The sequence below is a fragment of the Eucalyptus grandis genome, chromosome 9 (assembly GCF_016545825.1).
Source record: "Eucalyptus grandis isolate ANBG69807.140 chromosome 9, ASM1654582v1, whole genome shotgun sequence".
Lineage (NCBI taxonomy): Eukaryota > Viridiplantae > Streptophyta > Magnoliopsida > Myrtales > Myrtaceae > Eucalyptus > Eucalyptus grandis.
This window is the reverse complement of record NC_052620.1, coordinates 24,805,220-24,830,412: the sequence shown is the minus strand read 5'-3', so window position 1 is coordinate 24,830,412 and position 25,193 is coordinate 24,805,220. Positions and strand designations below refer to the sequence as shown.

At 40.8% G+C, this 25,193-nt stretch overlaps 2 protein-coding genes and 1 pseudogene across 3 annotated transcripts; 2 read left to right on the top strand and 1 right to left on the bottom strand.

Annotated features, from left to right (window-relative positions):
• Positions 1 to 3,821: 3,821 nt before the first annotated feature.
• On the top strand, positions 3,822 to 7,839 carry LOC104418708 (CBS domain-containing protein CBSX2, chloroplastic). Its single transcript, XM_010030121.3, has 8 exons — positions 3,822 to 4,367; positions 4,729 to 4,816; positions 4,902 to 4,966; positions 5,649 to 5,697; positions 6,231 to 6,283; positions 6,411 to 6,526; positions 7,167 to 7,224; positions 7,301 to 7,839. The coding sequence occupies exons 1-8, from the start codon at positions 4,149 to 4,151 to the stop codon at positions 7,373 to 7,375; spliced, it is 723 nt and encodes a 240-aa protein (XP_010028423.2). The 5' UTR covers positions 3,822 to 4,148; the 3' UTR covers positions 7,376 to 7,839.
• A 6,669-nt stretch (positions 7,840 to 14,508) lies between these two features.
• Positions 14,509 to 16,825, top strand: LOC104418707 (abscisate beta-glucosyltransferase). The gene has a single exon (XM_010030120.3). The coding sequence runs from the start codon at positions 14,563 to 14,565 to the stop codon at positions 15,988 to 15,990; it is 1,428 nt and encodes a 475-aa protein (XP_010028422.1). The 5' UTR covers positions 14,509 to 14,562; the 3' UTR covers positions 15,991 to 16,825.
• A 2,966-nt stretch (positions 16,826 to 19,791) lies between these two features.
• LOC104418705 lies at positions 19,792 to 24,425 on the bottom strand (annotated as a pseudogene). Its single transcript, XR_005546546.1, has 2 exons — positions 23,502 to 24,425; positions 19,792 to 22,260 (listed from the first exon to the last, which is right to left on the bottom strand). The product of XR_005546546.1 is annotated as a scopoletin glucosyltransferase-like (transcript).
• Positions 24,426 to 25,193: the final 768 nt, after the last annotated feature.

Below are 25,193 nucleotides of genomic sequence, written 5' to 3'. Positions count from 1 at the left end.
TCATCTTACACCATGGACTTCCATAAGGTGGCACCTAAGCAAAACACAGCTCAACAACAGAAAGGAAATGAGACATGGCTAAAGGGAAAGAGTCCCACAAAACAATGAACAATAGAACCTTTTCAATTGCGTTTCAGACTCTGTCTCCAGTGCCGTCTGGGCAATGAGCACCTCTAGCATTGTAATCTACAGCTGAGTTTGAAAAGAAGAAAAGTAAAGATTCCAAGTCCCTTTCGAACAAAAAGAAAGATGTTTGCAGTCCTTGTGCAAATTCAGGAGGCACATCAGAATGTTCTAGATGAGTCAAAGCTGTGGGAAGCACCAATTCAAGTGATAGTGGAAGCAAGCGAGGACTTTGGTGTCTAGTCCAAATAAGCCACTAAACTAAATATGAGGCTTATATTCTGGAACTGTTAGGGATTAGACATACTCTTGACCGTCCAAGCACTACAAGCTCTTATGACTCAGGAAAGGCCCAGTGTTCTTTTCTTGATGGACGCTAAGAGCCAAGACCAAATTATCCATAAAATAAAGAGGGCACTTCAATTTTAGGATTTTGTTATATGGAATCAAATGGGAATAGCAAGGAGATAGAAATTCTTTTGGAATGAAGAGGTTTCCTCAACTACCAAGTCCTTTTCTGAATATTTTATAAATGTAGCGTGTCTTGTTGAGGACAAAAAGGTAGATAAGAGTCACCTTTGTTCATGCCCAATCAATATTTCACAAAAGGACGTTATTGTAGGACCAATCGCATAATATTAGTCTCTCCAATTACCTACCATGGTTATGTATTTGTGGCTTTATTGAGATTTTTTTATCATTGAAAGAAGGTAGGAAAATTGATGGCTGAAAATATAAGCTCAATGTATTCAAGGATTTCCTAAACTCTCGTACCTTAATGGGTATGGAAAGTAAAGGTTCTGCTTTTACGTAGGCAAATAATAGAGATAGGAAAACTTTTATTAAAAAGAGATTGAATAGAGTTTTATGCATTAGGAATCGGAGAATCATTTTCCCAAGGAGGAAGCTTTTGCACTACTAGCTATTGGGTTAGATAAATATCCCATTGTGCTGGCCTTCTCTCAAGAATTAGTTAAGAGGAGAAAGGAATTCATATTTCAGACATATAGCTAAAAATGAAGAATATGGACAGCTTGTCAAGAATACTTGGCACTCTCTAGAATCAAAAATGTGGATTTATCAAAAAATTACTTGCCATTAAAAAAGTCTTATCATTTTGAAGTAAAGGAAAAAAATGCAAATGCGCGAAAGTATAATAGTGCAGGTAATTACTAATTCCCTAACCATAACCCACAATAGAAATAATAGTACAACTCCTAGAAAAGGAGGTAGAGAAGAGATGGCGGCAAAAGAAGATGTATTGGAGGATGTTGATCTAGAATTTACTAGTTAACGTGGGGGAAGAAAACACCAAATGCTTTGATGCCACCACAATTTAGAGAAGGTAGAGGAACAATATTTCCTTGCTAAGGGACTCAAATGGGTTCGAGACTTGAAGTAGTTGAAACAGGAAACAATGCATTTCTTCATAGAGTTATGTAGTTCTGTGGGCCCCATACAATTGCGTCCTATTTTGGAGTGTTGTCTTCCTTTAGTTAGAAAGGAGACGAATTGGGTTTTGATTGTGAAAATCACTCTAAAGAAAGCAATGAAGGTCACTCTAAAGAAAGCAATGAAGGCTACTTGTCAATAGAGATCTACCAAAGCACTAGGGTCTCATGGCTTAAGTGGGCAATTCTATCATCAGAACTAGGAGGAATTCCAGCAGATAGTTCTTAAAGAAGTGAAGAATTTTCTTGATTTAGGGAAGCTCGATCATGAGTTGATTAGAACACATTTTGGTCTTATGCCACAAACTCCAAACCCACAAAAGTTGGACCAATTCTGACCCAAAGGTTTGTGTAATTTTGCCGACAATATCATTTGAAAATCCTGGCTAAAATATTGAAACCTTGGCTACCAGAATTAATTTCTGAGAGGCCAAAGTGTTTTTTGTAAGTGGAAGAAACATCCAGGATAATATTTTGGTAGTCTAAAAAGTATTACATGAGCTCTTTTTTTGAAAGAGGAAAAGCAAGGTCCAAGTGGTGCTTAAATTGGAAATGGGGAAAAGTTCCGTGTGAAAGAAGATAAATGGCTTCTTAGAAGAGTCATGGGGGGTCCAGGAGATGGAAACAAACGTCAAAAAGTCATAGATCTGATAGACATGAATTAAAGAGAATGAACGGGTACTTATGATATGTTTGAGGAGCAACTAATTAGGGAAATTCTTACAATTCAGAAATGACTTGACTGGAAGGATGACATGATAGTATGGACTAACACAAAATTTGGCATTTTTCCGTGAACAGCGGCTATGATAGATTAAGGGAAGATTTTTAAAAACAGAGTCAGATTGCAGCTTCAACATCGTACCAGACCCCTGGACAGGGATTTGGAAGGCTAACACATCTCCCAAAATCAAGTTTCTCGTATAGGGAATGTGCCAAAATGCGTTACCTTGGATAAACTATTTAGGAGTAGCATAGCTGAAGGAAATACCTGTGACCCGTGTCGTCAGCAACCGAAAACGATTGAGTACTTGTTTCTGCTCTGCCCTTGGACGCATAATGTTTGGTCAAATCATGCCTCTGCAGATCAAGATTTCAGGTCAAGGACTCACCAGAGTCGAAGATTGGCTACTGAGATTCAAACATACCTCAATAAGTTTTGATTTATTCACGGTGGTGGTTTGGCACATCTGGAAAGCCAGAAATAATATTATCTTCCGCAAGCAAAAACCTTACCCACAGCAAATCATAACCTTCGGTTTGTCCATGCATAGCATTAGCCAATGGACTCAAATGGAGAAGGAAAAAAGCTCTGAAGGCGACGACTTACCTCAGACGTGGAAGAGCCGCGAAAGAAACTGCCCAAAATCTGTGGCCCATTGCAATAGAGAGTTAAATAAGGTGAGGACTGGGCTATAAAAGCCCAAAGAATGAAGGCCTTGCCGCAAAATTGGCTGTTCAATCCCCCTGAAGCCCTTTAGACCTTACTTTGCTTTGAATATTCTATGATGTATTTGCACTTTGAACAAGTAATTGACAAGTCTTTTTTTTTTTTTTTTTGGTTAAAAAAATAGACATTAAACTTGCACTTAACAAAAATATTATGTTTGTTAGTAGAGAGTAGAAAGGAAGAGAAAGAGCTGTAAAAATATAATCATGTTTGGATGGAAGGAAAGAGACAAAAAAATCGATTAAGAGAGATTAAGAGGAATTGGTCCGGTCAATTTCATTTATAAGTTTCTCTTAATCTCTCCAAATATTAAGAAATTTATAAAAATTAGAGTATTACTTAACTAAAAAATTTCATTTCTCATGTATACCCTTATCTTATAATTTTTCTTTAAATGCTTAGGATAATATTTATATCAGAATGCAATATTTCTTCCATTTCTTTACCCTCATTAGCATGCCCACAGCATCCTAATCCATTCGAAATATTTCTCTTATTTACTCTCATAATGATGTAAATCCTGGTAATAATCAAATTTGCAAAGGACGAGAATAAAAATTAGACAGTTCACATTGAACTCGTAGCACAATCAGATCTACTTCCAGAGCACCTGATATTTCACCCTCAATGACATATAATCTCAGTGGAAGGTAAAATTAGAGAGGGAGAGGAAGAGAGAGAGGGAGAGAAAATTGATGGAGAAAGGCCAAGAGAACGAAAAGCAGAGCCTTCAATCACCACCACATATTTTGGCCACCACCACCACCACCACCCAACCAACAAAGATGGCACCATCACATTATGGTGAAGGTCCACCGCCTCCAATCCTCGCAGGACCCTTGATTTTTGGCGCGTCACGGTTGCCATCTTTCCCTTTTCGGTCAAATCTTCAGTTAACATCACCATTCAGCTTCCGACCCTTTCTCGGGAAAATTCGCAGCATCTGTTTCCTCTACGGAACCCTCATGAACTTTCGTCCGAAGCCTCCTCTGTTTTCTCTCTGAATTTTCGTTGGCACTCCCTCTCGAGTCTCTCACGTCTCTCTGTTTCATCAAATCCTCTGTTTTGGGTCGATACAGATTGATGTTATCCATCCATAAGCTGCAGAGAAATTGGTGAAAAAAATGGGATCTTTTTCTTTCGCAAGTTCTCTCCACTCCACGCAGCTTTCAGTCGTTAACTCGTTTTCTAACAAAAACTGTGAAGTGCCCCGTTCTTGCCTCGCTTATTATCGCTGCAATAGAAGGTCTTTTGATTTTCCTGGTGGTAGTCTCTCGAGAAGGGGATATCGCCAGTCTGTCACCGTTGCAGCTGCGGGAGCAAGTGTGACAAACTCTGTACCTGTAAGTTTGGTTGGATTCTTCCTTTTTCATTTTTGTTTTTGCGCTTTACTTTTGGAGATTTTTATTTTATTTTATTATTTTTTTTGTTGTGGGGGCAGATGAGATTTATTGAGATTTATTGTTGACCTGCTTTGTTAACTGTTGTCACGGAGGGAGATGTCGCATGAACTGATGAAATTCATTCGTTTGGTTTCTTAATTCTTTAATAAATCCTTCAGAGAAACTGTCGTAGGATGTGTCTTCTTATATGGTGGAGAAAAGGGTGATTTGTCACTATTAAGTTTTGACTCTTTCTAGTTTTAGATTATCTTTGCACAAACGGAAATATGTTCTCAACAGTTGTTCGGTTTTGTGGTTACAGCCGAGAAATGGGTCATACACCGTCGGCGATTTTATGACAAGGAAAGAAGATTTACATGTTGTCAAGGCCACAACAACTGTAGATGAAGGTATGTTTGAGCATCCCGTTTGTGTGGGTTGTCATTTCGTGAATTACATGTTGATTTATGGATACTTGTTACCAAACCATTACAGCTCTAGAGATGCTTGTGGAGAAGAGAATAACCGGCTTCCCTGTGATTGATGATGAGTGGAATTTGGTAATTTTCAGTATCTCTTCACCTTAATAAGCCGTATAAAGGATTTGTTTCCTAAACAATCGCAAATTGATTGATTTACTCAATTTTCACTCTAGTGGTTTGCTGACTATAGGGTAGAGTTCTGTCAGGCCATTCATAGCTTAAGTGATTCTGATGCTGCTTTCTTTAAATGACATTAACCTATCATCTCTGCAATATGTGGCTTGTGATCTGATACCATTGATTCTCTACATAATGATATTCAAGCTACAGGGACGGGCCATAGGAATAGTCTGCAGTAATTCCTTTTTTAGCTCATCTTCATTGAATAACCAACTGAGACCGACAATTTTTCACTTTAATGATGTGGGATAAACTTTGTTTAGTCAGTGACTTTTGTGCTAATCCTGTAGCCTCGATAACCCTGCACAATGCAAACAGAGGATTATCTTCAACTTTTATGTGTTAATTATGTTTACTAAGATGGAAAAGGAGGTTAATACAACTCCGGTTTCCCTGATGGTGTTTACTTCTAACATGGATGATTTGTACTTGCAATTAGTAAAATATTTCAACGCCATTAAGATAACGAAATCTTGTTGCTCATATGCATCATTTGGATCCCTTTTTAATTTATCTTAACTCAGGAGAATCCTAGTGATTTACATTCTCTGTGAAACTGAACAAAGATAATCTGTGGCAGGTTGGTGTTGTTTCAGATTATGACCTTTTGGCACTTGATTCTATATCAGGTATTGTACATTGCATGGATGACTCCGTATAAAATTTCCATTTTTGCTTAGGATATTTCACTTGCACCATGATTTCCTAGCAGGTAAAGTGAGAGTTAAGTAAGTCAACTAACTCATCATATGAAAAACTTTTTAAAACAACTCAGCTTTCTTTTGATTCTTTCTTTTGACTGTATGATTCAAGTATGTGGCACACTTTCATCGTCGGTGTGATACCTTAACCATTTAGGTCTAAATGATCATTTTAGCTAACTTTCCCTCTCTTTTCATCAAATCATGCAAATCTTTGTTTGAGTCTCTCTTATCTACCATATAAGAAAAAAGAGAGAGACGCTTCTTTTGGTTGTACTATCATCCTTTTTTAAACAGATCTGACACTTCCATTCTGGTGCTAGAATGAAGCTGGTCTTTCATCTTGCATCATTGAGTTTTTCAGCCTACGGCCTTATGCTTGATTATTTTAGCAGGCTTCCATAGCACTAATAGTCTACTACACTACATCTTTTGGTGATTATCCTTCTTCTGTGTACCAGGTGGTGCTCAAGGGGATGCAAACATTTTCCCTGATGTCGATAGTTCTTGGAAAGTATGTAGGAGGTCTTCCATTCTATTCTTTTCTTGGCTATTGATTGTTTAATCTGTTTTCTGTTCCATGGGAATCTAAATTTGCATATTGCCGTTTATCCTTCCACTGGTTCTGGATATCCGAGCAGGCTTTCAACAGGATACAGCGATTGCTAAGTAAGACTCACGGAAAAGTTGTCGGTGACTTGATGACACCTGCACCACTTGTTGTTCGGGAAACTACCAATTTGGAAGATGCTGCAAGGTATTATTTTTGTCTTAGTAATGCTAGATGTCTATATGGGATTTCAATGAACTTAGTTTGTTCATATGAACTCCGAAGTGCTAGTAATTGGAGGGTGAAAGCACCGAACTCTTTGTTTCTCAAACTTGTCCATTAGTAGTAATAATCTTACTCTCCTAAAGTGCTCATAGTTTGGGGTGAAAGAACTAAACGCCTGGCTTTTTTTTTTTTTTTTTTTTTTTTTCTGTCACGGAAAAAATTTTATGTTTCTAAAATGTTTATAATTCGAGGATGAAATAACTGAACGCTTCTGTTTCCTAAACTTTTTCCATATGAACATTTACGTGCTCCTTAAGTGCTCATAATTCGGGGATGATTAGAACTAGCAGTTTTGCTTTTTTATGAGTCTCCATTCTCCACTGGGAGTAAGGTTACCTTTAAATATTTTCTGCCACAGTCGGTAGTTCTATCTTGCTCATCTGTTCTCAATGCAGATATTTTAGTCTCTACGTTGCGTTAGGACAAGTTTCCTTCGAGATTAAGTGTTATCCAAATTATGCTTATGTAGTGATAATGCTATTGAAATGCACACAGTCTCTGCTTTGAAAGTTTTTTGTCTAATAAAGTTGGGGCCATCATTGGTGCTGGTTTATAATGATAGGTTATTGCTGGAAACGAAATACCATCGATTGCCGGTGGTAGATGGCAATGGCCAATTGGTGAGTTAATTCTTTCTGGATACTTTTGATGTCTGCTTAGTGTTTCCTATTCATGGACGATTTTCCTATGTTTCAGATTGGAATCATAACAAGGGGAAATGTGGTCAGGGCTGCCCTGCAGATAAAGCGTGCGAACGAGCATTCTTCTTGATTTTCAGTAATTAAAGCATTACATACTAATGCGGAAATGGAAATTTTTTTTGTCCGACCTGATTCTAGTAGATGAGAAGGTTGTGGGAGCACACGAATTCATGCCCCATGCGAAACAGGCAAAGTATCGATGAGAGTTGATTGTTTGGCATCCAATCTATTGGAAAATTTTCCAGGACATGGCATGACAGAAACAGTGCACCTGTTATGTCCTGTTAGTTGTTTATAGGATTTGATCTTATTGATCCAGCTGGTAAAGTCTAGGATTGAGTCCGCTGACAGAAACGGTGCATCTGTTGCCAAATAATTGTCCCAGGCTTTCTCGTACTTAGAATGCTGCATGACACTTGGGCGAAAATGGTCGGTGCGATTAAGCATACTAGAACTGGTGAGCATCATTCTCTTGTTCTGTATGTAAGATACTGCTGCTCTTTGGTATGGCAATGGCTGCTTTTGTGCTATTTATTATTCTGTATGAGTGTTTTCAGAACATGATGGTATCAGATACCGTGCTGCTTTGATTTATCATTAGGATTTTCATCATATCCGTGGCTTTTCAGCTCCTACACGACTTTTTATCAAGCGAAGCGAATCAAGCTAGGATTAAAATGCAGTTCCGATGTGCGTTACTGCTTCACATATGGAAAAACAACTTGACTTGGTGAGTTACTAACACCAAAACATGAAAGCGACTAAGTTGAAATTGGCAAGGTATGTGAAAATTTATCATCATCAATTGAAATGTCGCCAGTCATATTTGAAATATTTGCTATCCCGGTTCGCACTTTCTTGACTCATCTCCAACTAGATGATTTTATAAATTTGCGATTCCTAGGCTTTTAGAGAAAATTACCAATCAAACAATGAAAGTCAATAACTCGAGATTACCACCATATACGAAAAATTACCATTAATCATCTTTGAAATGACCAGTCAAATCTGAAAAAAAAAGAAAAGAAAATCGGGGATTCTTGTTTACATTTTCGAGACTTAGTTCCAAGTGGATGAATGATATATTCATGATGTACTAATGGTTCATGAAGTTACTTACTTGAAATTACAGATATGTACGAAAATATTGCTAATACGTATAAAAATTACTATCATCAATTAAACATTACCAATCCTATCCTAATTTAGTAATTTCGGTTTCATCATAGCTCGTATTTTTACGACTTATGCCTAATTGAACGATTTAAAAAAATTCATGATTTACTAATTGAAAAGGTGCGGGCCTACAATTGAGGGGTATCGAGTCAAGCTGGAATTACCAACACATATGAAAAAAAACTTAGCAAGGAATAAGAACAAATACTGTCATCATCTGAAATTTACACATTACATTCGAAAATTTGTTACACGGACTCACAAGTTTCGAAAACTCTCCCACCTCTATTTCGAATTATGCCCTCAAAACATGGGAAATTTTAAGATACACCAGCGCATCGTAGCACCGATATTCTATGGTTGTTTTATTTTTGATCACGACTAATTACTATATTATCATAAACTAATTTCACCATGTTTATTTACCTGATAACAGTGAAGTGTTAGCAAGGTTGTAAATAGATCCGTCAAAATGGGTCATAAACTCATTTTAAACCCATATTTAACAAGTTGAGTCATTATATAGATTAGTTATGTTTAGTAAATGAGTTTAAAATGAAAATTCAAAAAATATGTAAGTGTTAAATGGTACACAATTTACTCAAACTCATCCCATACTTATGATTCTCGTTTCACCGGTTAAGAGAAAATAACGAACTTCTTGAACCATTTCCAATTTAGAGAAGTTTTGATGGGCTCATAATGGGCCCGACTTCACCATTACTATATATATTGAGAGTCCTTCCATTAGTTATTGGAGTATATCTTTTATTGATTGCATTTGACACTATTATTTTTATGTAATATTCTAATTTTAGTTATTGTCATTGCAATCCATGGTTAGCATATATCATCCTATTCGATATTTACATTCCATTTAATTAAAATTTCAGTTCCTTCACATTATTTGTTGCGGTAATTTTATAAACTCACTAACAAATACTAAGTTGATCTGATTATGCATTGTTAATCAATACAAAAAGTGGAAAATTATATACAATGTTGAAAGCTAATTCTTTATTATCTTAATGTCAAAATAACGATTTTATCCAAACAATATATACACGTGAAGAGCTTAAAGGGGGTTAATTAGGTGGATATGGATTTTCATAAATTGAATTAATATGGAAATATTTTAATAAAACGGGTTGGGTTGAGTTGGGTTCAAGTATGGTGGGATTTGATATGATTCATTAGATTTTAATTGCATATAAATGAATGAAAATGTGTTGAGTGAATTTAAATGGATCATTTTCAATTTGACCCAAATTTGACAACCTTAGTTATAAGATGTGAACCCTAAAATTGTTCTCTCAAAACGGAGAAAATATTAGGTACATAAAATGTGTCAACTTAACAAATTGGAAGCCTATTCATTTAGTGACACATGTCCCTCATAGGCCCACTTGTCAAATCTTTCAACCATGGCCGGCAACCGACCATAGGCCAAGGTTGCCCTCACCAAATTTGAAGAGGGAATTCAGTGAGGATCACTCATGCTAGGTCTAGCAAGAATCGAGCCCTCCTCAAATGTGGAAGCTATGAAGGGAGGCGACAACTCAAAGTGCAAAGGATCTCAAGGATGCAGGGGCTTGAGCTTATTGGGCTTAGGTGAGAGAGAGGGTAGGTAAACAACATTGTTGTGCCCCATGCAGGTGAGGGAGAGGGTCAGAGGGAGGAGAGGTGTCACGCTTCGAACTCGTGTGTGCGCACATCCCTTGGTGGTTGATAAAAATGCGATGTCTCAGGAAGCGTCGCCGACCCCTTTCATTTTAATGCACATGCGAAAGCGTAATAAAATTAATCCCTAGACAACACTCAGTATGTGATAGAAAAGCAGGACCACAATGTCACAAAACCCTTTTTATAAAACAACTAGTTTATACACAAAGGTCAATACTAAGGTTTATATACAAGATGTCTATCTCTAAAAAGAACTACTGAGCCACTTATACTCTTGACCCTTCCACCTCAAGCTCCGAGTTTTTCACACTAGGGACTTGAAAATAGTAACTCACGACGGGGTGTAATATAAATCTCAGCGATTCACGCCATAAACCCCAATTAGGAAGATAATACACCTAGGAGCATCCTAACCACATAGCCACACAACCACACAACCACACAACCAATGAGACTCACCTCGCCTCAATCTCTTCCTGCACGTCAGTACAATTCATATCACAGATACATATAATAAATGCACACATTAATTGGGACGTCTCACACAGCTCAATCAATCACACGTTCCAATTGATTACTCACGATCTACTCGTCACATAGTGGTCTTTCAACGTAGTTGGGCGTCATCTCCCACCATCGAGCACGGCAATGTCTACCTCAATACGACATTCCACATAAGAGCACCGGCCCAACCTCTACTACAACTGTTATATGTTGTCAATGGCTTTCCACATAAGAGCATCAGCCACCCGATGCACATCGGGTGACGGGGTATCATAACCAGCACACGACCATCCAATCTCGGCCAAGGATATCGTGCATTACACTCAAATACCTCAATTAAAATGATGTGCTTGGCCTATTTTCTTCGTATTTAAAACACTCAGTAAAAATAATCGTGTGTGGGTACACGGTTAGATCGAATCTTAAAAATTGATATATTTCCTTTTAAAAATCTCACTATTTAATTAGTATTTAAAACCATTTGTGGTGTCAAAACTCGACACCTGATATTTTCTAATTAAATACCAAAATTTTCGATTTTTGAAATAACAACTCAAAATCACAATCACCACTTAATTTGCACGAATTAACATTCAATTATATAAAACTGAGCACACCGTTGCAATCAGTATGAAATTCCGGCTATCGGCTATCATGGTATAATTTTCGGAAAATAATAAATAATTAAATAAATTACAATTAAATAAATAAATTGCAAAATATTTAATTTAAAACACTCAATTAAATCAATCTAAGCCAACCGGGCTAATAAATTGAACTAACTAATTTACCTAACCGTTCTAACTAATTTAATTTAACATACTAATTGAATTAACTAATTAAACTAACTAAATCAACTAACTAAGTACCTAACCACCTAGTTAAGCTAACTAAATTATCTTAATCAACTAGTTAGGCTAACTAAGTCTCCAAACCTTAATTAGCCTAACCCGAACCACTAAGCCACCCCTAAACATCATTAACACCTTAATTAGAGTTTAGTGCATAAACTCACCAGTTTAGCGCGAAAATCAGTTCACGGCGACAGTGGCGCGACGGCGGCCAAAACTTGGGCCTAAGGCGACGCCAAGGAAGACCAAACTGAGGCCGAAAAAGCCTTCAAGGCTCACGGCCAAGGGTTGCCCACGGTTCAGATCCGAAGGGGCTGGTCACGTGGAGAAGTTGACGCGGCGGAGTCAACGAAGGAGCAACTCCAGCAGTGCTGCTGGGCTCGTGGGACGGTGAAGCTGCAAGGGGGACGCCGGCGTATGGGTTGGGTTGTGAAGTGGTGAAGGAGGAAGTAGATGGGCTGACATGGGCTGGGTTGCAGGTGTGACTTGGTCGAGCAGATGAAGAATTTCTGATGTGGGCATGTGGCAGCAACGTGGGGGACTAACGAGTGGAAGTGTTGGCGTCAAGAGGGGAAATGAAAAGAAAACAGGAGCATCGAAGGAGGGGGAGTCGAGCTTGAAAGGAAAAAAATGAACGAGAAGCAGAAACAGGAGGGGGATCGGGGGAGGCAAACATTCGAAGAGAGAAAGAGAGGGAAGGGGTGAGGGAGAGAGGGACAAGGGGGAGACAATGGCCTCACAAGTCAATTGCAAAAATCTGTGTTACCCTCACTCTTATCCTTAGCCCAACTTCAGCCAACAATAATCAATAGGTCACCCATGGCTAATTTCAACACAAACTTGCACCAATTGAAGCCAAGATGAAGACCAAAATATGACAGCCCTTCTCGCCTACGAATTTCATCAATTTGGACTTCAATTCCTTCAAATTTGGTCCCCAAAAATCTTCATGTTAACCTACTTGGTTCCCACTTACTTTCTTGCACATAAATTCCCACAGATAACAAGTCTTGGACAGCAAAAATGGTCACTCTCTCTCCCATCCGAATGCTTTTTCTTTTTTCGATTTATCCGAAATTCGATTTTTTCGCAAAATCCCGACTCGACGAAATTTCTTCGAAAAATGAGACAACGTCCTATAAATGAATTGTGATATGCTTGAATGTCCGATTCCCGAAACCAAATTCAATTTCGTAATTAATTTAGATCGAATGCGATTTTAACATGACCTAACCTACTGGGTAGTTTTTGGGAATTTTTAGTGTATTTGACCCATGACCGATTATTTTCGATCCACGTCGTGCATCTTCGACTCATAAGTGACTCTCAGTTATTGTTAAAATTTTAAGATTTCAATTACGGGTACCGGGTACCAAATCGACAGAAAATTGGGTTAGTGCCATTCGATGGGAAATTTGCAATCAAGTGGAACCACCCACAATTCAATTGCGTGCTTCCGTTGAATAGACCTATATCCAATCACTAATCGCTTATAACGGTGCCGTATTGACCTTATAGATTAGTACATTCGAACAGTCGATTTCTGATTGAATTCTCAAATCAGTCACGTTTATATTCCTTAACGGCTTCACCTAATAAATTAGTTATCTCGTGAGTGGACAACTTAAAGAAAAATGATATAAACGCATCGATGAAAAGCCCATTTCATTTCATCGAAAGTAGGGTTGAAAATCAGGATGTCACAAAAGGAAGATCATAGAGGAGAGAGGTTATTTGTGGCTTATAGAAAGAATGAATAAAGTAGCGAGAGAAGATAGACGGGGGTAAGAAGAAAAAGAGAAAAGTCTGACAAATGGACCATTTATGAACACATATCGCTCAATTAATGGATTTTCAATTTGTTACGTCGATACAATTGGTGCGGTCAATATTTTTCGAAGGTAACGTGGTCCATTTCAAGTGGGAATCAAGTGGCTGTCAGATGACGTCACCGCCTAAGTCAGCTGACGTCACCGCCTTAGTCAGCAAAAGCTATAGTATAGCTGCGTCGGGGCCAGCGCAAACAGTGAAAGTGCGGCCATTGGGAGGAAAAATCCAAAGCAAGTGACGTCACAGTGGCCATCACCCTGATGTGACGTTTTCCTTATCATCCGTCATTTCGCTCGTTATTTTATCACGATTATCGCGAAGAAAAAGGACGACCTTCTCTGCGATTATCAATGAAAGATGTCATGTGCGCACTCTCCAGTCTCAACGATGTGAATGCTCTCTATAAAAGTCCTTCAAAATTTCTTTTTTGCGGGCTGCGTGCCCGGCCGCAATCGGCCTCTTTTCCCCCGTTTCCACTTGAGCTGCAGGCGGTGTTAAGATACCGGATAATCAGTTTTTAATCCTTCTCCATCCTGTTATTAAATTGAGCATCGTATCGACTAGGACCCTGCGTTTTTTAAGGATCTTGGAACGGTGATGCGTTTGTAGATCCATGGATATATAAAAAATGCTGAGCATGTTTTTGAAACGTCTGATTAAATAAATAAAAAAGTTAAAATATTTTGATATGATTTTTGTTGGCATAATGAAATTGGATATGGTTAATGAATTTTTGAAGACATTTGTTGGGAAACTAGTCAAGCGAGCTGTTGAGTTTGGAAGTACTAATTTTTGATATCACGTAAATTGAAGCTTGTAAGATCTAATTTTCTTTTTATCACAGTTCGTTAACGGTTGGTCGTCAAGCAGTTAAATAAAAAATACTTATCACTTTCAAAATTTCTTTTTTTTCTGATGCTTAAATCGAAGACAAAATTATTATCTTACTTACTACAATTGATAAGTGCACTGAGGGTACTCGTTGATAAGATTTTTTTTTGGTTAAGCATGTTCAATAATTTCTCATTGAGATGATGACCATTTAAGAATTTGGAGTATGTGCATTAGAAAGGAAAAGAGAACTGAAAAAATAAACATGAATTCCTGTAACGTGCCTATAAAAAGATGGGAGAATCAGATGTTGACTCTCAAGCTGCTTGCACCACATCCTAAATCCTCTCTCTCTCTCTCTCTCTCGCTGGTGCATTCATCAATGGCGGACGAAGTGGAGATGTTCTTCTTTCCCTTCATGGGAGGAGGCCACCAGATCCCCATGATCGACATCGCCCGCCTCTTCGCCTCCCACGGCGTCAAGTCCACCATTGTCGTCGCCCCTAACAACGCCCTCTCCTTCCAACGCTCCATCGCTCGAGACCAGGACTCCGGTCGACCAATCTCCATCCACCCCCTCGACTTGCCCCCAGGCTCAAAGCCGCCTAACTCCGACATGTCGGCCACCCCCTTCACCGACACCTCCATGCTCCAGGAACCCCTCAGGCTCTTGCTCATTGCAAGGCAACCCGATTGCATCGTCGTCGACATGTTCCACCGGTGGTCAGCCGATGTCATTGACGCGGTAGGAGTTCCCAGGATCGTGTTCAATGGGAACGGCTGCTTCTCTCGCTATGCTCAACAATTGATGCGGATTTACGAGCCTCACGAGAAGGTGCAATCCGAATACGAACCATTTGAGATCCCAGGCCTGCCGGATAGGATCGTGATGACGAGGTCGCAGCTTCCGCATTTTCACAAGAGTCAAGGCGGCGGGAAGCCGCGGGGTCGGATGTGGAATTCGGAGGACAGGAGTCTCGGGGTTGTAATGAATAGCTTTATTGATCTGGAACCGGCCTATGTGGAAGGTTTCAAGAAAGAGATGGCCAAGAAAGCTTGGGTGGTCGGACCAGTGTCGCTGTGCAATAGGAATGTGGAGGATAAGGCCGAGAGAGGGCAGCAAGCTGCCATTGACGAGCAGAGTTGCCTGAGTTGGCTCAATGCTAAAGAAACCAACTCTGTCCTTTATGTTAGTTTTGGGAGTTTGGCCAGGTTGACCCCGAAGCAACTTCTTGAGATTGCATACGGTCTTGAGGCTTCGGGCTGTTCGTTCATTTGGGCAGTCGGGAAAATCTTCAAGCCGTCCGAAAATGGAGAGGGAAGCCGAGAGGATTGGCTTCCGAGTGGCTTTGAAGAGAGGTTGAAGGAGTCCGGGAAAGGGTTGATTATCAAAGGATGGGCGCCGCAGCTATTGATTCTCGAACACCCTTCGGTGGGTGGGTACATGACACACTGCGGGTGGAATTCGACCCTGGAGGGCGTGAGCGCTGGCGTTCCGATGGTCACTTTCCCACACTCGGCCGAGCAGTTTTTCAATGAGAAGTTGATCACTGATGTGTTGAGGATTGGGGTCCAGGTTGGGAGCATGGAATGGACATCCTGGAACGCAGAGCCCGGCCCGCCAGTTGGTAGGGAGAAAGTGGAGGCTGCTGTGAGGAAAGTGATGGACGGAGGAGAGGAGGCAGCGGAGATGAGGAGAAAAGCCAAGGATCTTGGAGAGAAGGCCAAGAGAGCGGTCGAACAAGGTGGTTCGTCGTATGAAGATGCCGAGGCCTTGATTCAAGAGCTCAAGTCTCGCAAGAAGGTCTAACTTTGAAGTGATCTAGTCGGTAATATATCATCTCGGTGGACAACATGACCTCAGCGTTCCGTGAACGGCAAGGGAATTTCAAACTTGTAAAAAATAGACGCAGTAGCTCTGCCTGTGACCTTTCGCACTTGTAAGTTTTAATGACTAGCAGTATTGAAATTATGTAGTTTCAGATCTGTAGTTACTAGCTCCAAAGGAAGGAGAAGAACATTGCTCAGGATGTCTAAAAGACTTTCGGGTCTATCAGGGTCGGGCAACATGAAAAATTTTGGGAATTTTTACATTTCAACCCAAACCACCCAACCCTAACCAGAGCCTAATGAATATGCTTCAGATCCGGGAAAAGAAAGAAGCTTTTCAAAACCACCTCCAAATCATCGTCTACTCTCACGAGAGCTGCAACAGTGGCGAGCTAAGACGGACTTCATTGCCTCGATGACGTCGTTGCTATAGTGAGTGAGGGGAGTAGAGATCGCCACAGCTGTTGCCGCCATGTGAAGGCTTGAGAGAGCTTCATTGCCTGTCAAGCTGGAAATCATCAACTCTAAAGTCATCGGCTTTCTCTGCGGTTCCATTGCCAGTCCTCGCTGACAGTTCCTTTCATTCCTTCAACTTTGCCCTTGTCCCCTCCTGCCAAATGGATTGCTTTGTTTCTGTAATTTTGTGAACGTGTTCATCGTTGCCTTCGAAATCTTGGGTTGAACTGAACTGAACCGAACCTTCATCAAACCTTTTAACACCCTTGGCTTTTTTGTATTCAATGGCTGCAGGAGACAGATTGTATTATCTCCCCATTTATCATTATTAAATCAAGCCCCTGAAATTGCATCTTTAACCACTCCAGAACTCTTTGTTATAGGGACTTGCAAAGACGAATAAAAATGAATTGGTGCCTCTAGCAATTCTTACAATTTAATAATCTTACGCCTGAAAGAAGAGAACTACTCAGAAAGATGTCCTATGTTATTGGACTTGAAGTAACTACCAAAATCATAGTGGTGCCTCCACCAAGGATCAGGATGGACCGATGGGGACTGTAGATGGCTTGGCTTGGAGGAATATGTCATTGGAGAAGCTTTCAGGTGGTCCCAGATCAGGGAAAGTAGAGAGGACAGGGAAAACTAAGTGCGAATCACCATCCTGGTTTGCCTAGTCTTAACTTTCTGAGTAAACTCGAAAACTTATCACTATTTCTCCGAGTAAGAGAATATGTTTCTATGATAATGATATTTTTGTCATAACTGGCCAATCCGGTTACAGAGCAGCATGGATTCTCTGTAAGATTTTGTTCACTTCACAGTCAGACAACTTTTCTTGTCACCAAGCTTGAATAAAAATTGTTCTGTTGTTGAAGCCGCTGTTTATTTTTCTAATGCTTCCAGACAGATGAGTGCGAGAACATGTGAAGTCTGGACACCGACCTGCAGATACAGCTTTGCTTATCCTCTGAATATGTTTGTCCTCCTATCCGGGCTATCCTCATCTGATATCATTGTGAAAGGATGGACATGGGGAATCATTTATCTTGGTCATCCTCGAGAAACTCTCTTCACAGCTGAACGAAACCTTAGGTTCATCTCTTCCTCCTGTCTTTTCTCAGGTGTTAGATCACCCCATCCGAAAATTTCTACGGGTTGTGAAATTTATCAACTTCACAGCTTCTTCCCGTCACTCATGGCTCATCAGCCGCAAATCCACTGATCGAATCGTGATCAGGAATCAACACATGGGGCGCCCATCCTCTTACGATTAGGCCCTTCCCATCCATTATTTCTTCATTTTTATTAATTTTCACAATCCATATGAAATCTTGTTGAGATGATGCCTCCGGCCCCTTCGTGATTTCCACCAGCTGTTGAGAACTGAATTTGGTCAAGCCGCAGAAATACGCGTAGATAACCGAGTTGGGCCTTTTCGAATGTAGCGATCTTAAGCATTCACACCTGCTGATAGATGTTTCCCTCAGTGCCTTATCTACAGAATCTCTATTGCAGAGTGAGACCGGACCATGTGCCAGGCTTTCCTTCCCAAGACATTCCTGTAATAATCAGCATAATCCTCTTCAAGTTCGTAGAAGCTGTTAAAAATGCTTCCATAGCTCTTTTATCTCTTATTCGACCAGGGAAGTGCGGTACAAGGAAAGTTTCTAAATCAGATGAAACTCTCTTGTGCGGTTGATTTGGTCACGCCCCCAACTCTACAATTATGGAGGTGATGACACGGCCTCAAACATAAACATCATCAACCTGTTATCAAAATATATACATTTATATGTATTTGATGAAAGAGTCATCTGGTTATAATATTAGAATTTTGAAAGATATATACATTTCCATCAGACAACTAAACTCACACGTCCATCTCAAACTTAAACGATTACCCAAAAATCATTCTATCAAAATGGCATCTTAATAACGTAAATGCTCTTATCTTACTTGCGATTAGCTGAAAAACCTGAAAAACAAGTAAGATGAATAAAATGAGTAATCACGGCTAAGTGAGTAGGTACATCATTTCTAAGCAGGTAAAAAATTCACTATGCATTTTTATAAATTGATATTATAATTCATCAATCCCAAATTCAGTATGCAATATACGTAAAATATCAAAAGTTGATGATATCTTTCCAACAAACTTTTTATGTATAAGATCAATAAACAATATCAATTCACAATAACAAATCAATCATCAACATCCTATTTCACTTATCAATCTCAATCATGTCAAACGTCAATAGTCTATTCTATTGACTAAGTTAATGCTCAACATTCAACTATGGTAATGTTATGCCCGTGAAAAAGGCAACATTCTTCCAGGATATGCAAGATCGGATCCTGTAGCAAGCTAGGGACCTTTGAGAATTTACCCACCAATTCCGGCTGATTTTGGCTCGGAATGACTGCATCTGATAGATTCTCTCGATTTGCCTGGAAACGGAGAGGGGTAAAGATGATGGTGACTTTTGGGCCTCAAGTTGCAAAGGTCCTGGCCACGTCCATCATGGGTATTATGTGGCCTTGAAGCACTAATGGCAGAAAGAAAATAGGAAGTCGGTTACTTTCATTCTCCACAGAGAGGGGAAAAAGATTGATCCAGGCGTTGCTTCGTCTATGCAGATTGAAGGGTTTTACGAAGCTGGCTAACGTACTTGTTTCGAAACATATGTCTATCGCCATACATTGACATGCGCACCACAAATACAGGAGAAAGAAGACGGGTCCTTGATAGGATAAGCTAACTTGTTTCTAAATTTTATCACGAGAAGGGCAGTAACATATTCGGAGTCACATGTCCTCAGGTACATATCCGGGAGGAAGCACCAGAAATTTCTGCAAATCCTTCATATTTAAGGTGCCCAATCCATGAATATGACGTGCGTTAGGCTTCTCATTGTGTGATAGTTTAATGTCCATAATATTGAATTGCTGATCTGGTTTTGGCCGCAAAAACCTCCAAACCCAAAGAATGATCATAAGGAAAATTGCCGTGAGGACCAAAGGAATTACCTGTCTTTTCTCTAAAATTGTTGCTGACTGCCAAGTTATAGACATCTAACTGCGCCAAAAAAGAGAAAAAAAATTATACATCTCACAAGATCATGCAACAGGCGAATGTCATTAACATTTGACGACTGACAAGGTTGAGTTTGTCATCCTCTTCTTGTCTTTTTAATTTTTGCCCTTCTTTCTTTCCTTTTACTCTCTGTTGATGTGGAATATGAAGTTGCAAAGGTCTCTTCACCTGCTGAGTCTCAAGGACAGACTATTCAGCAAAAGGAAAAGTACGCAGGGCATCTCGCCATTGAGATTGTAAACCAGGAGACGGACTTTAATTTCATCGGCACAAAAGAATTCGAGAGCTAAATAAACGAACTCACATCCTACACATTAAATGATCATAACATTGCTGGAATAAATCCCATGAAAAGAAGCAGCAAATCCAGCATTTCTCTCTACTGCGAAACCACAACAGAAACAGAAAAGAAGACTTCCATTTCTTCAGTTGTATTCTCTTGAAGCAAAAGTTCAAGATTGATTGCTCCAGGTCATGAATCAGATCTTCTTAGTGTGAGCCAATCTGTGCGATTTGAGCTCTTGAATCAGAGCACCCAAATCAGACCAAGAAGACCCACCTTCTTCCACGGCTCCTCTCGCCATCTCTGCAAGTGCTTTCGCTCTCCTTCTTATTTCCTCTGCTTCCTCACCCACCAGGACTCTCTTCACTGCCTCCTCCACTCTCTCGCTTTTCACGCTGTCGCCAAACGGGATGACCCCCTGCTTCACCCCAATGTCGACCCCAATCTTGAGCACTTGGGTCACGAGCTTCTCATTGTAGAATTGCTCTGCTGCAACCGGCCATGTCACCATTGGCACACCGGCTGCGACCGCCTCCAGGATTGAGTTCCACCCGCAATGTGTCACAAACCCCCCAGTCGCCTCATGATCGAGAATCAGCGCCTGAGGAGCCCAGCCCCTGATGATGAGGCCCTTGTTTCGGATTCTTGATTCGTACCCATCAGGCAACCACTCTTCTTTGCCCTCTTCCGCATTAGGGTCCTTCTTTACCACCCAGATGAACTGTTGCCCTGATGCTTCTAGTCCGACAGCGATCTCGTGGAGCTGAGCAGCATTGAAATTCGTCATGCTTCCGAAGCAAATGTAGATCACTGAGGTGGGTTACTTCGAGTCAAGCCACTTGAGGCACTTGTGCTGGACAATGGATGCTTCGTTGCCTCTATGTGCTTTGTCCTCAGTCTCCTTATTGCACAGCGAAAGCGGGCCGACAAACCAGGATCGTATCCCGAGGAATGTCCTGTAATGGTCAGCGTAAGCCGGCTCGAGCTCGTAGAAGCTGTTCATGACGACTCCAAAGCAAGTCTTCTCCGAATCCTTCATCACGTTGACGAACTTGGTTAACTCGTTCTCTTCATTGACAAAGTCCTGCATTTGCATCCTGCATAATGTGATTTCTCCGGGGAAGTTGGGGATGATGAAGGGCTCTGAATCGCAGGACACCTTCTTGTGAGGCTGATAGAGCCTCACACATTCTGTCCCCGCCATGGAGAAGGCACTCGTCCCATGGAAAACGAGCCTAGGAATGCCGAACTTGGCTGCGGTCTCGGTTGTCCAGGGGAGGAATATGTCTGAGATCAGACAATCGGGGGCGAGTTTCTCTATCAGCAGCTCGATCTGTCGGTCGAGCATCATGACAGCTCTTATGAACGTCATGCGCATTTCCATCGTAGTGATCTTGCTCAGACTGCCGCAGTCTTCTGGCAAGCCGACGTCTTTCAGGGGCAATGTCACCGTGACGACATTGATGTCAAAGCCCGAATCCTTGGTTTTCGCGATAGATCTCAAGAAGGTGGGCTCGTCATGGGGGGTGGCGATGAGGGTGGACTTGCAGCCTCTCATGGCGAACATTTTGGCCATGTCGATCATTGGGATCATGTGGCCCGGAGCCATGAAAGGGAAGAAGAAAATGTGAAGCTGATGGCTTTCACTACCCATTTGGCCACACAGGAGAACTTTCTGCAAACAAGAACGTATATAGGAATGAGGCCGGTGAAGCGCGAGAAAGATTTAGTAGAGACGCTGTTGACTTTTGAAAGCTGAGGTTTGTTTAAAGACTTCAAAGCTGGGACAAATATATAAGGAGGGGTTTTGGGGGGGACGAGAGAAAGACAAGTTGGATTTCTTTCCACTCAAATATTGCTTATATGGCGACCCGAAAGATGAGAGGAATAGGTACGTCTTCTAGTCGAGATTACATGATCTCTTACGTCTTCGTCAAGCCTGCAAGCTGTAGGACCATCATTGAAAGAGGCAATTTAGTCACTTGTCGACTTCTGCAGAAACGTCATGCATGACCACTTGCACAAAGATGGGCCTTCCTTTAGGATTGGCTATGCGACATCCAATGTAAAAGGTTCCTCACTTTTTTTGTCACGCCTCAAACTTGAGCGCGTGCCCATCTCTCTCTGGTCGATAAAATTTTATGACTTCCCAGGATGAGTCGCCGACCCTTTCCATTTTTTTGCACATGTAGAAGCGAAAAAAAATCCCCTGACAGTAATCATCTAAAGATAGAAAAGCATGATACGAATTCACGAAACAAACATGCTTTTATATATACATTGAGTCATGTACAAAAGTTTATCGCTAAAAGACTACAAAAGACTAGCCTTCCAAAAGAAGCAGTCCTAAGTGACTTACGCTTTCGATCACCTCCTCTCAGCTCCAGGTCCTCTAGGTCCTCCACTCGACGACCCTGAAAATATTATCCCACAACGGGGTGTGATAAAATCTCAGCGAGTCTAAGCTCTAAATCCCAATTAGGAGGGAAATACGCCCAGAAGCGTCCTAACCACGCAATCATACAATTAGCATAGAGGACTTACCTCGCCTCAATTACACCCTACAGGTCAGCACAGTTCATATACATTATATATAGAATCAATACATTCAACAATTGAATCGCATCACTCAACTCAATAAATCACAAGGGTCCAAATTACAGGGTCAAATCGTTATGACATGTCCCATATCATGTCACACAATTTTGTCCCATAATCCGATGCATCAAACTCAACCATCATGCGTTCCAATTGTTAATTACACCCCTCAAGGGTACAACCAACTCTATTGGCGGTCTTCTGGCATTACCAAGCATCGTCTCACCTCCTTTGAGCACGGCGACGTCTCTCAATTAGACGGCTTCCCCGAAAGGGCATAGGTCTAGAATCTACTACAACCCGAGTCCCAATGAATGAGTAACATCCGGCTTAACAGCCAAAGATGGTTTCTCTTAACCAACACACAACCAATCAATCTCGGCCCATGACAGTATGCATTGCACTCAAATGCCTCCATTAAAATAGTGATCCTGGCCTATTTTCTTCGTATTAAAAACATCTCGAAAATAATCGTGTATGAGTACACGGTCAATTCGAACTAGAAGACTGATACCTTTATTTTTCAAACCCCACTATTTGATATAGTACTTAAAATCCATTTTCGGTATTAAAACTTGACACTCGCGATTTTCTAAATAAATATCAAAATCCACCAATTTTGGAATTAAATACTCAAAATTCCAATCAGCACTCAATTTGCACAACTAACACTCAATTGTAGAAATTAACCACACTATTGCAATCAATACGAAATTCCGGTCACCGGCTATCCCGACCTAAATTCTGGAAAAATAATTAATAAATAATTAATTTCGAAAATTAATAAATTAATTCAATTTAATTTCTAAAAATACTAACCTTGGCCAAAAGTATTAAATTAAATACCAATACAGACCCGGAAAATTCCTGAACCCTACTAGATAAACAGTACAATTTATTTAGGCCTTAGCTAAACCATGCTAACCACCTAACATACTCGATTAAATAATTAAATTTCTAATTTAATCTAACTAATAACCTAATCCATAATTAAATAAATCTAAACACCCTTTAAATGTCATTAATCTACTAAGCAGAGTTTAGAGTATAAACTCACTGGTTAATTGTGGAAACCGGTACACCGCGACGACGGCCGAAATCCGAATTTTCAGCGGCGTCGGCGAACACTCGGGCCGGGCCTAAAACGGGCCCAATAAATCTCAGCTCAAATCTGAGATTTGTTTTTTTTTTGAAACGGGCCGGGCTTGAAGCGGCTGACCTCGCGGGCTTGGGCTGCTGGATCTGCTGGAGATGGACTGAAAATCACTGGGCTGAAGAATTCGCTGGATCCGTGGGCTTCAAAGGCTGGACTACTGGGCCGAACAATAAAAGAACTGCTGGGCTTCGCTGACCTCTTGGGCTGCTGACACGGGCCTCAAATGGACTGGAAGTTGGGCTGCTTCGGTGGGATGGGCCGAACAAGAAGGCGTGCAGGAGCTGCTGGTGTCGCTCGAGCGTGGACGACGTCGCTGGCGTTTACTTGCCGAAGACACGAGCTGGATTCGAGGACTGAAGATGCAAGGATGATGGAGAGAGAGAAGCAGTTTCGGGCGATGCTGGCAGTAAAAGATGGAGACGCGAGACTGAGGAAGACGCGTGGACGAAACCGGCTACTGTAGGGTCAACAAGAGGCTTCGTGCATAGGTTTGTTGACCGGAAGAGTGTGCTGGTGACAAGAGTCGGTGGAGTTACTTCGGTGTGGCAGCAAGGTGGAGAATTGGTGGGGTTTTGGGGTCAACAACGTGGGCACAAGTTGCCATAGTTGATCGGCGGAAAGGAAAACAGGCGTGTGGCGTTGAGCGAAGACTTCGGTGGAGGTGGATTCCTGTGAGTGGGGGAAGGAATTGATGATGATGCTGGCGAAGGATGAAGACACGGCAGAGAGAAAAATCGAATGAAGAAGGAGCTGCAGCTTCGGTTGAGGAAGGCGGTCGCATACGAGAGAGGGAGAGAGAATGGATAGGGACGAGGAAGAGACGTGCGAAGAAGGTTAAGGGAAAGGAAGCAAAAATCCAAATAAATATCTAATACTCATCATGATTTTGGCCTCAAAAGCCCTCAAGCCTATCTACTTGGTCTCATAATACTTTTTCAACATTTTAATCCCACAATTAATCAATTTTGATGCCCAAAAGTTGCATTTCCCATCATGCTCCGAATTTCCTACATCTTAGGCTTCAATTTCTTTATCAAATTTCCCAAATTTGATGTCCAATGATGTAGAAGAAAAAGGCCATACCATTTATGCAAGTCCTCGACACCCAAAGACTTGGTAAAGAGGCCAAAAATCCAATCAATTTGGTCGATCCAAATTTTCGCTATTTTCCGCGACGTTCGAAACGGCTTTTCGTAAAAATCTCAGAATCTCTGAAAAATCTTCAAATGATGAGTTGATGTTCCTAAAATAGATCGTGACATGACAGAACTTTTGATTTATGAAATTGGGTTTAAATTCGCAGTTAATTTCAATCCGGCGCACTTTTAGCGTGACCTAGTCTACCAGGTAATTTTTAGGAATTTTTGGTGCAATTGACTCGTGATCGTTTTATCTCGAGTCACATTGTACATCTTCGATACATTGACGACTCCTGATTGTTGTGAAAATCTCGATGTATCAATTACGAGCACCGGGTACCAAAACGATAGAAAAATTGGTCTAGTGCCAATCGACGAGTATTTTGCAATCATGTGGAATCACCCACACTTTGATCATATACTTCAATCGAATCAATCTATCTCCGGTCTCTGA

What these genes read in the sequence shown, in the direction of transcription:
- LOC104418708 (XM_010030121.3), top strand. Translation starts at nt 4,149, where the DNA reads ATGGGATCTTTTTCTTTCGCAAGTTCTCTCCACTCCACGCAGCTTTCA. An exon ending in GTGTGACAAACTCTGTACCT is followed by an intron (nt 4,368 to 4,728) that starts GTAAGTTTGGTT and finishes TTGTGGTTACAG; the next exon opens with CCGAGAAATGGGTCATACAC. An exon ending in ATGTCGATAGTTCTTGGAAA is followed by an intron (nt 6,284 to 6,410) that starts GTATGTAGGAGG and finishes ATATCCGAGCAG; the next exon opens with GCTTTCAACAGGATACAGCG.
- LOC104418707 (XM_010030120.3), top strand. Translation starts at nt 14,563, where the DNA reads ATGGCGGACGAAGTGGAGATGTTCTTCTTTCCCTTCATGGGAGGAGGC.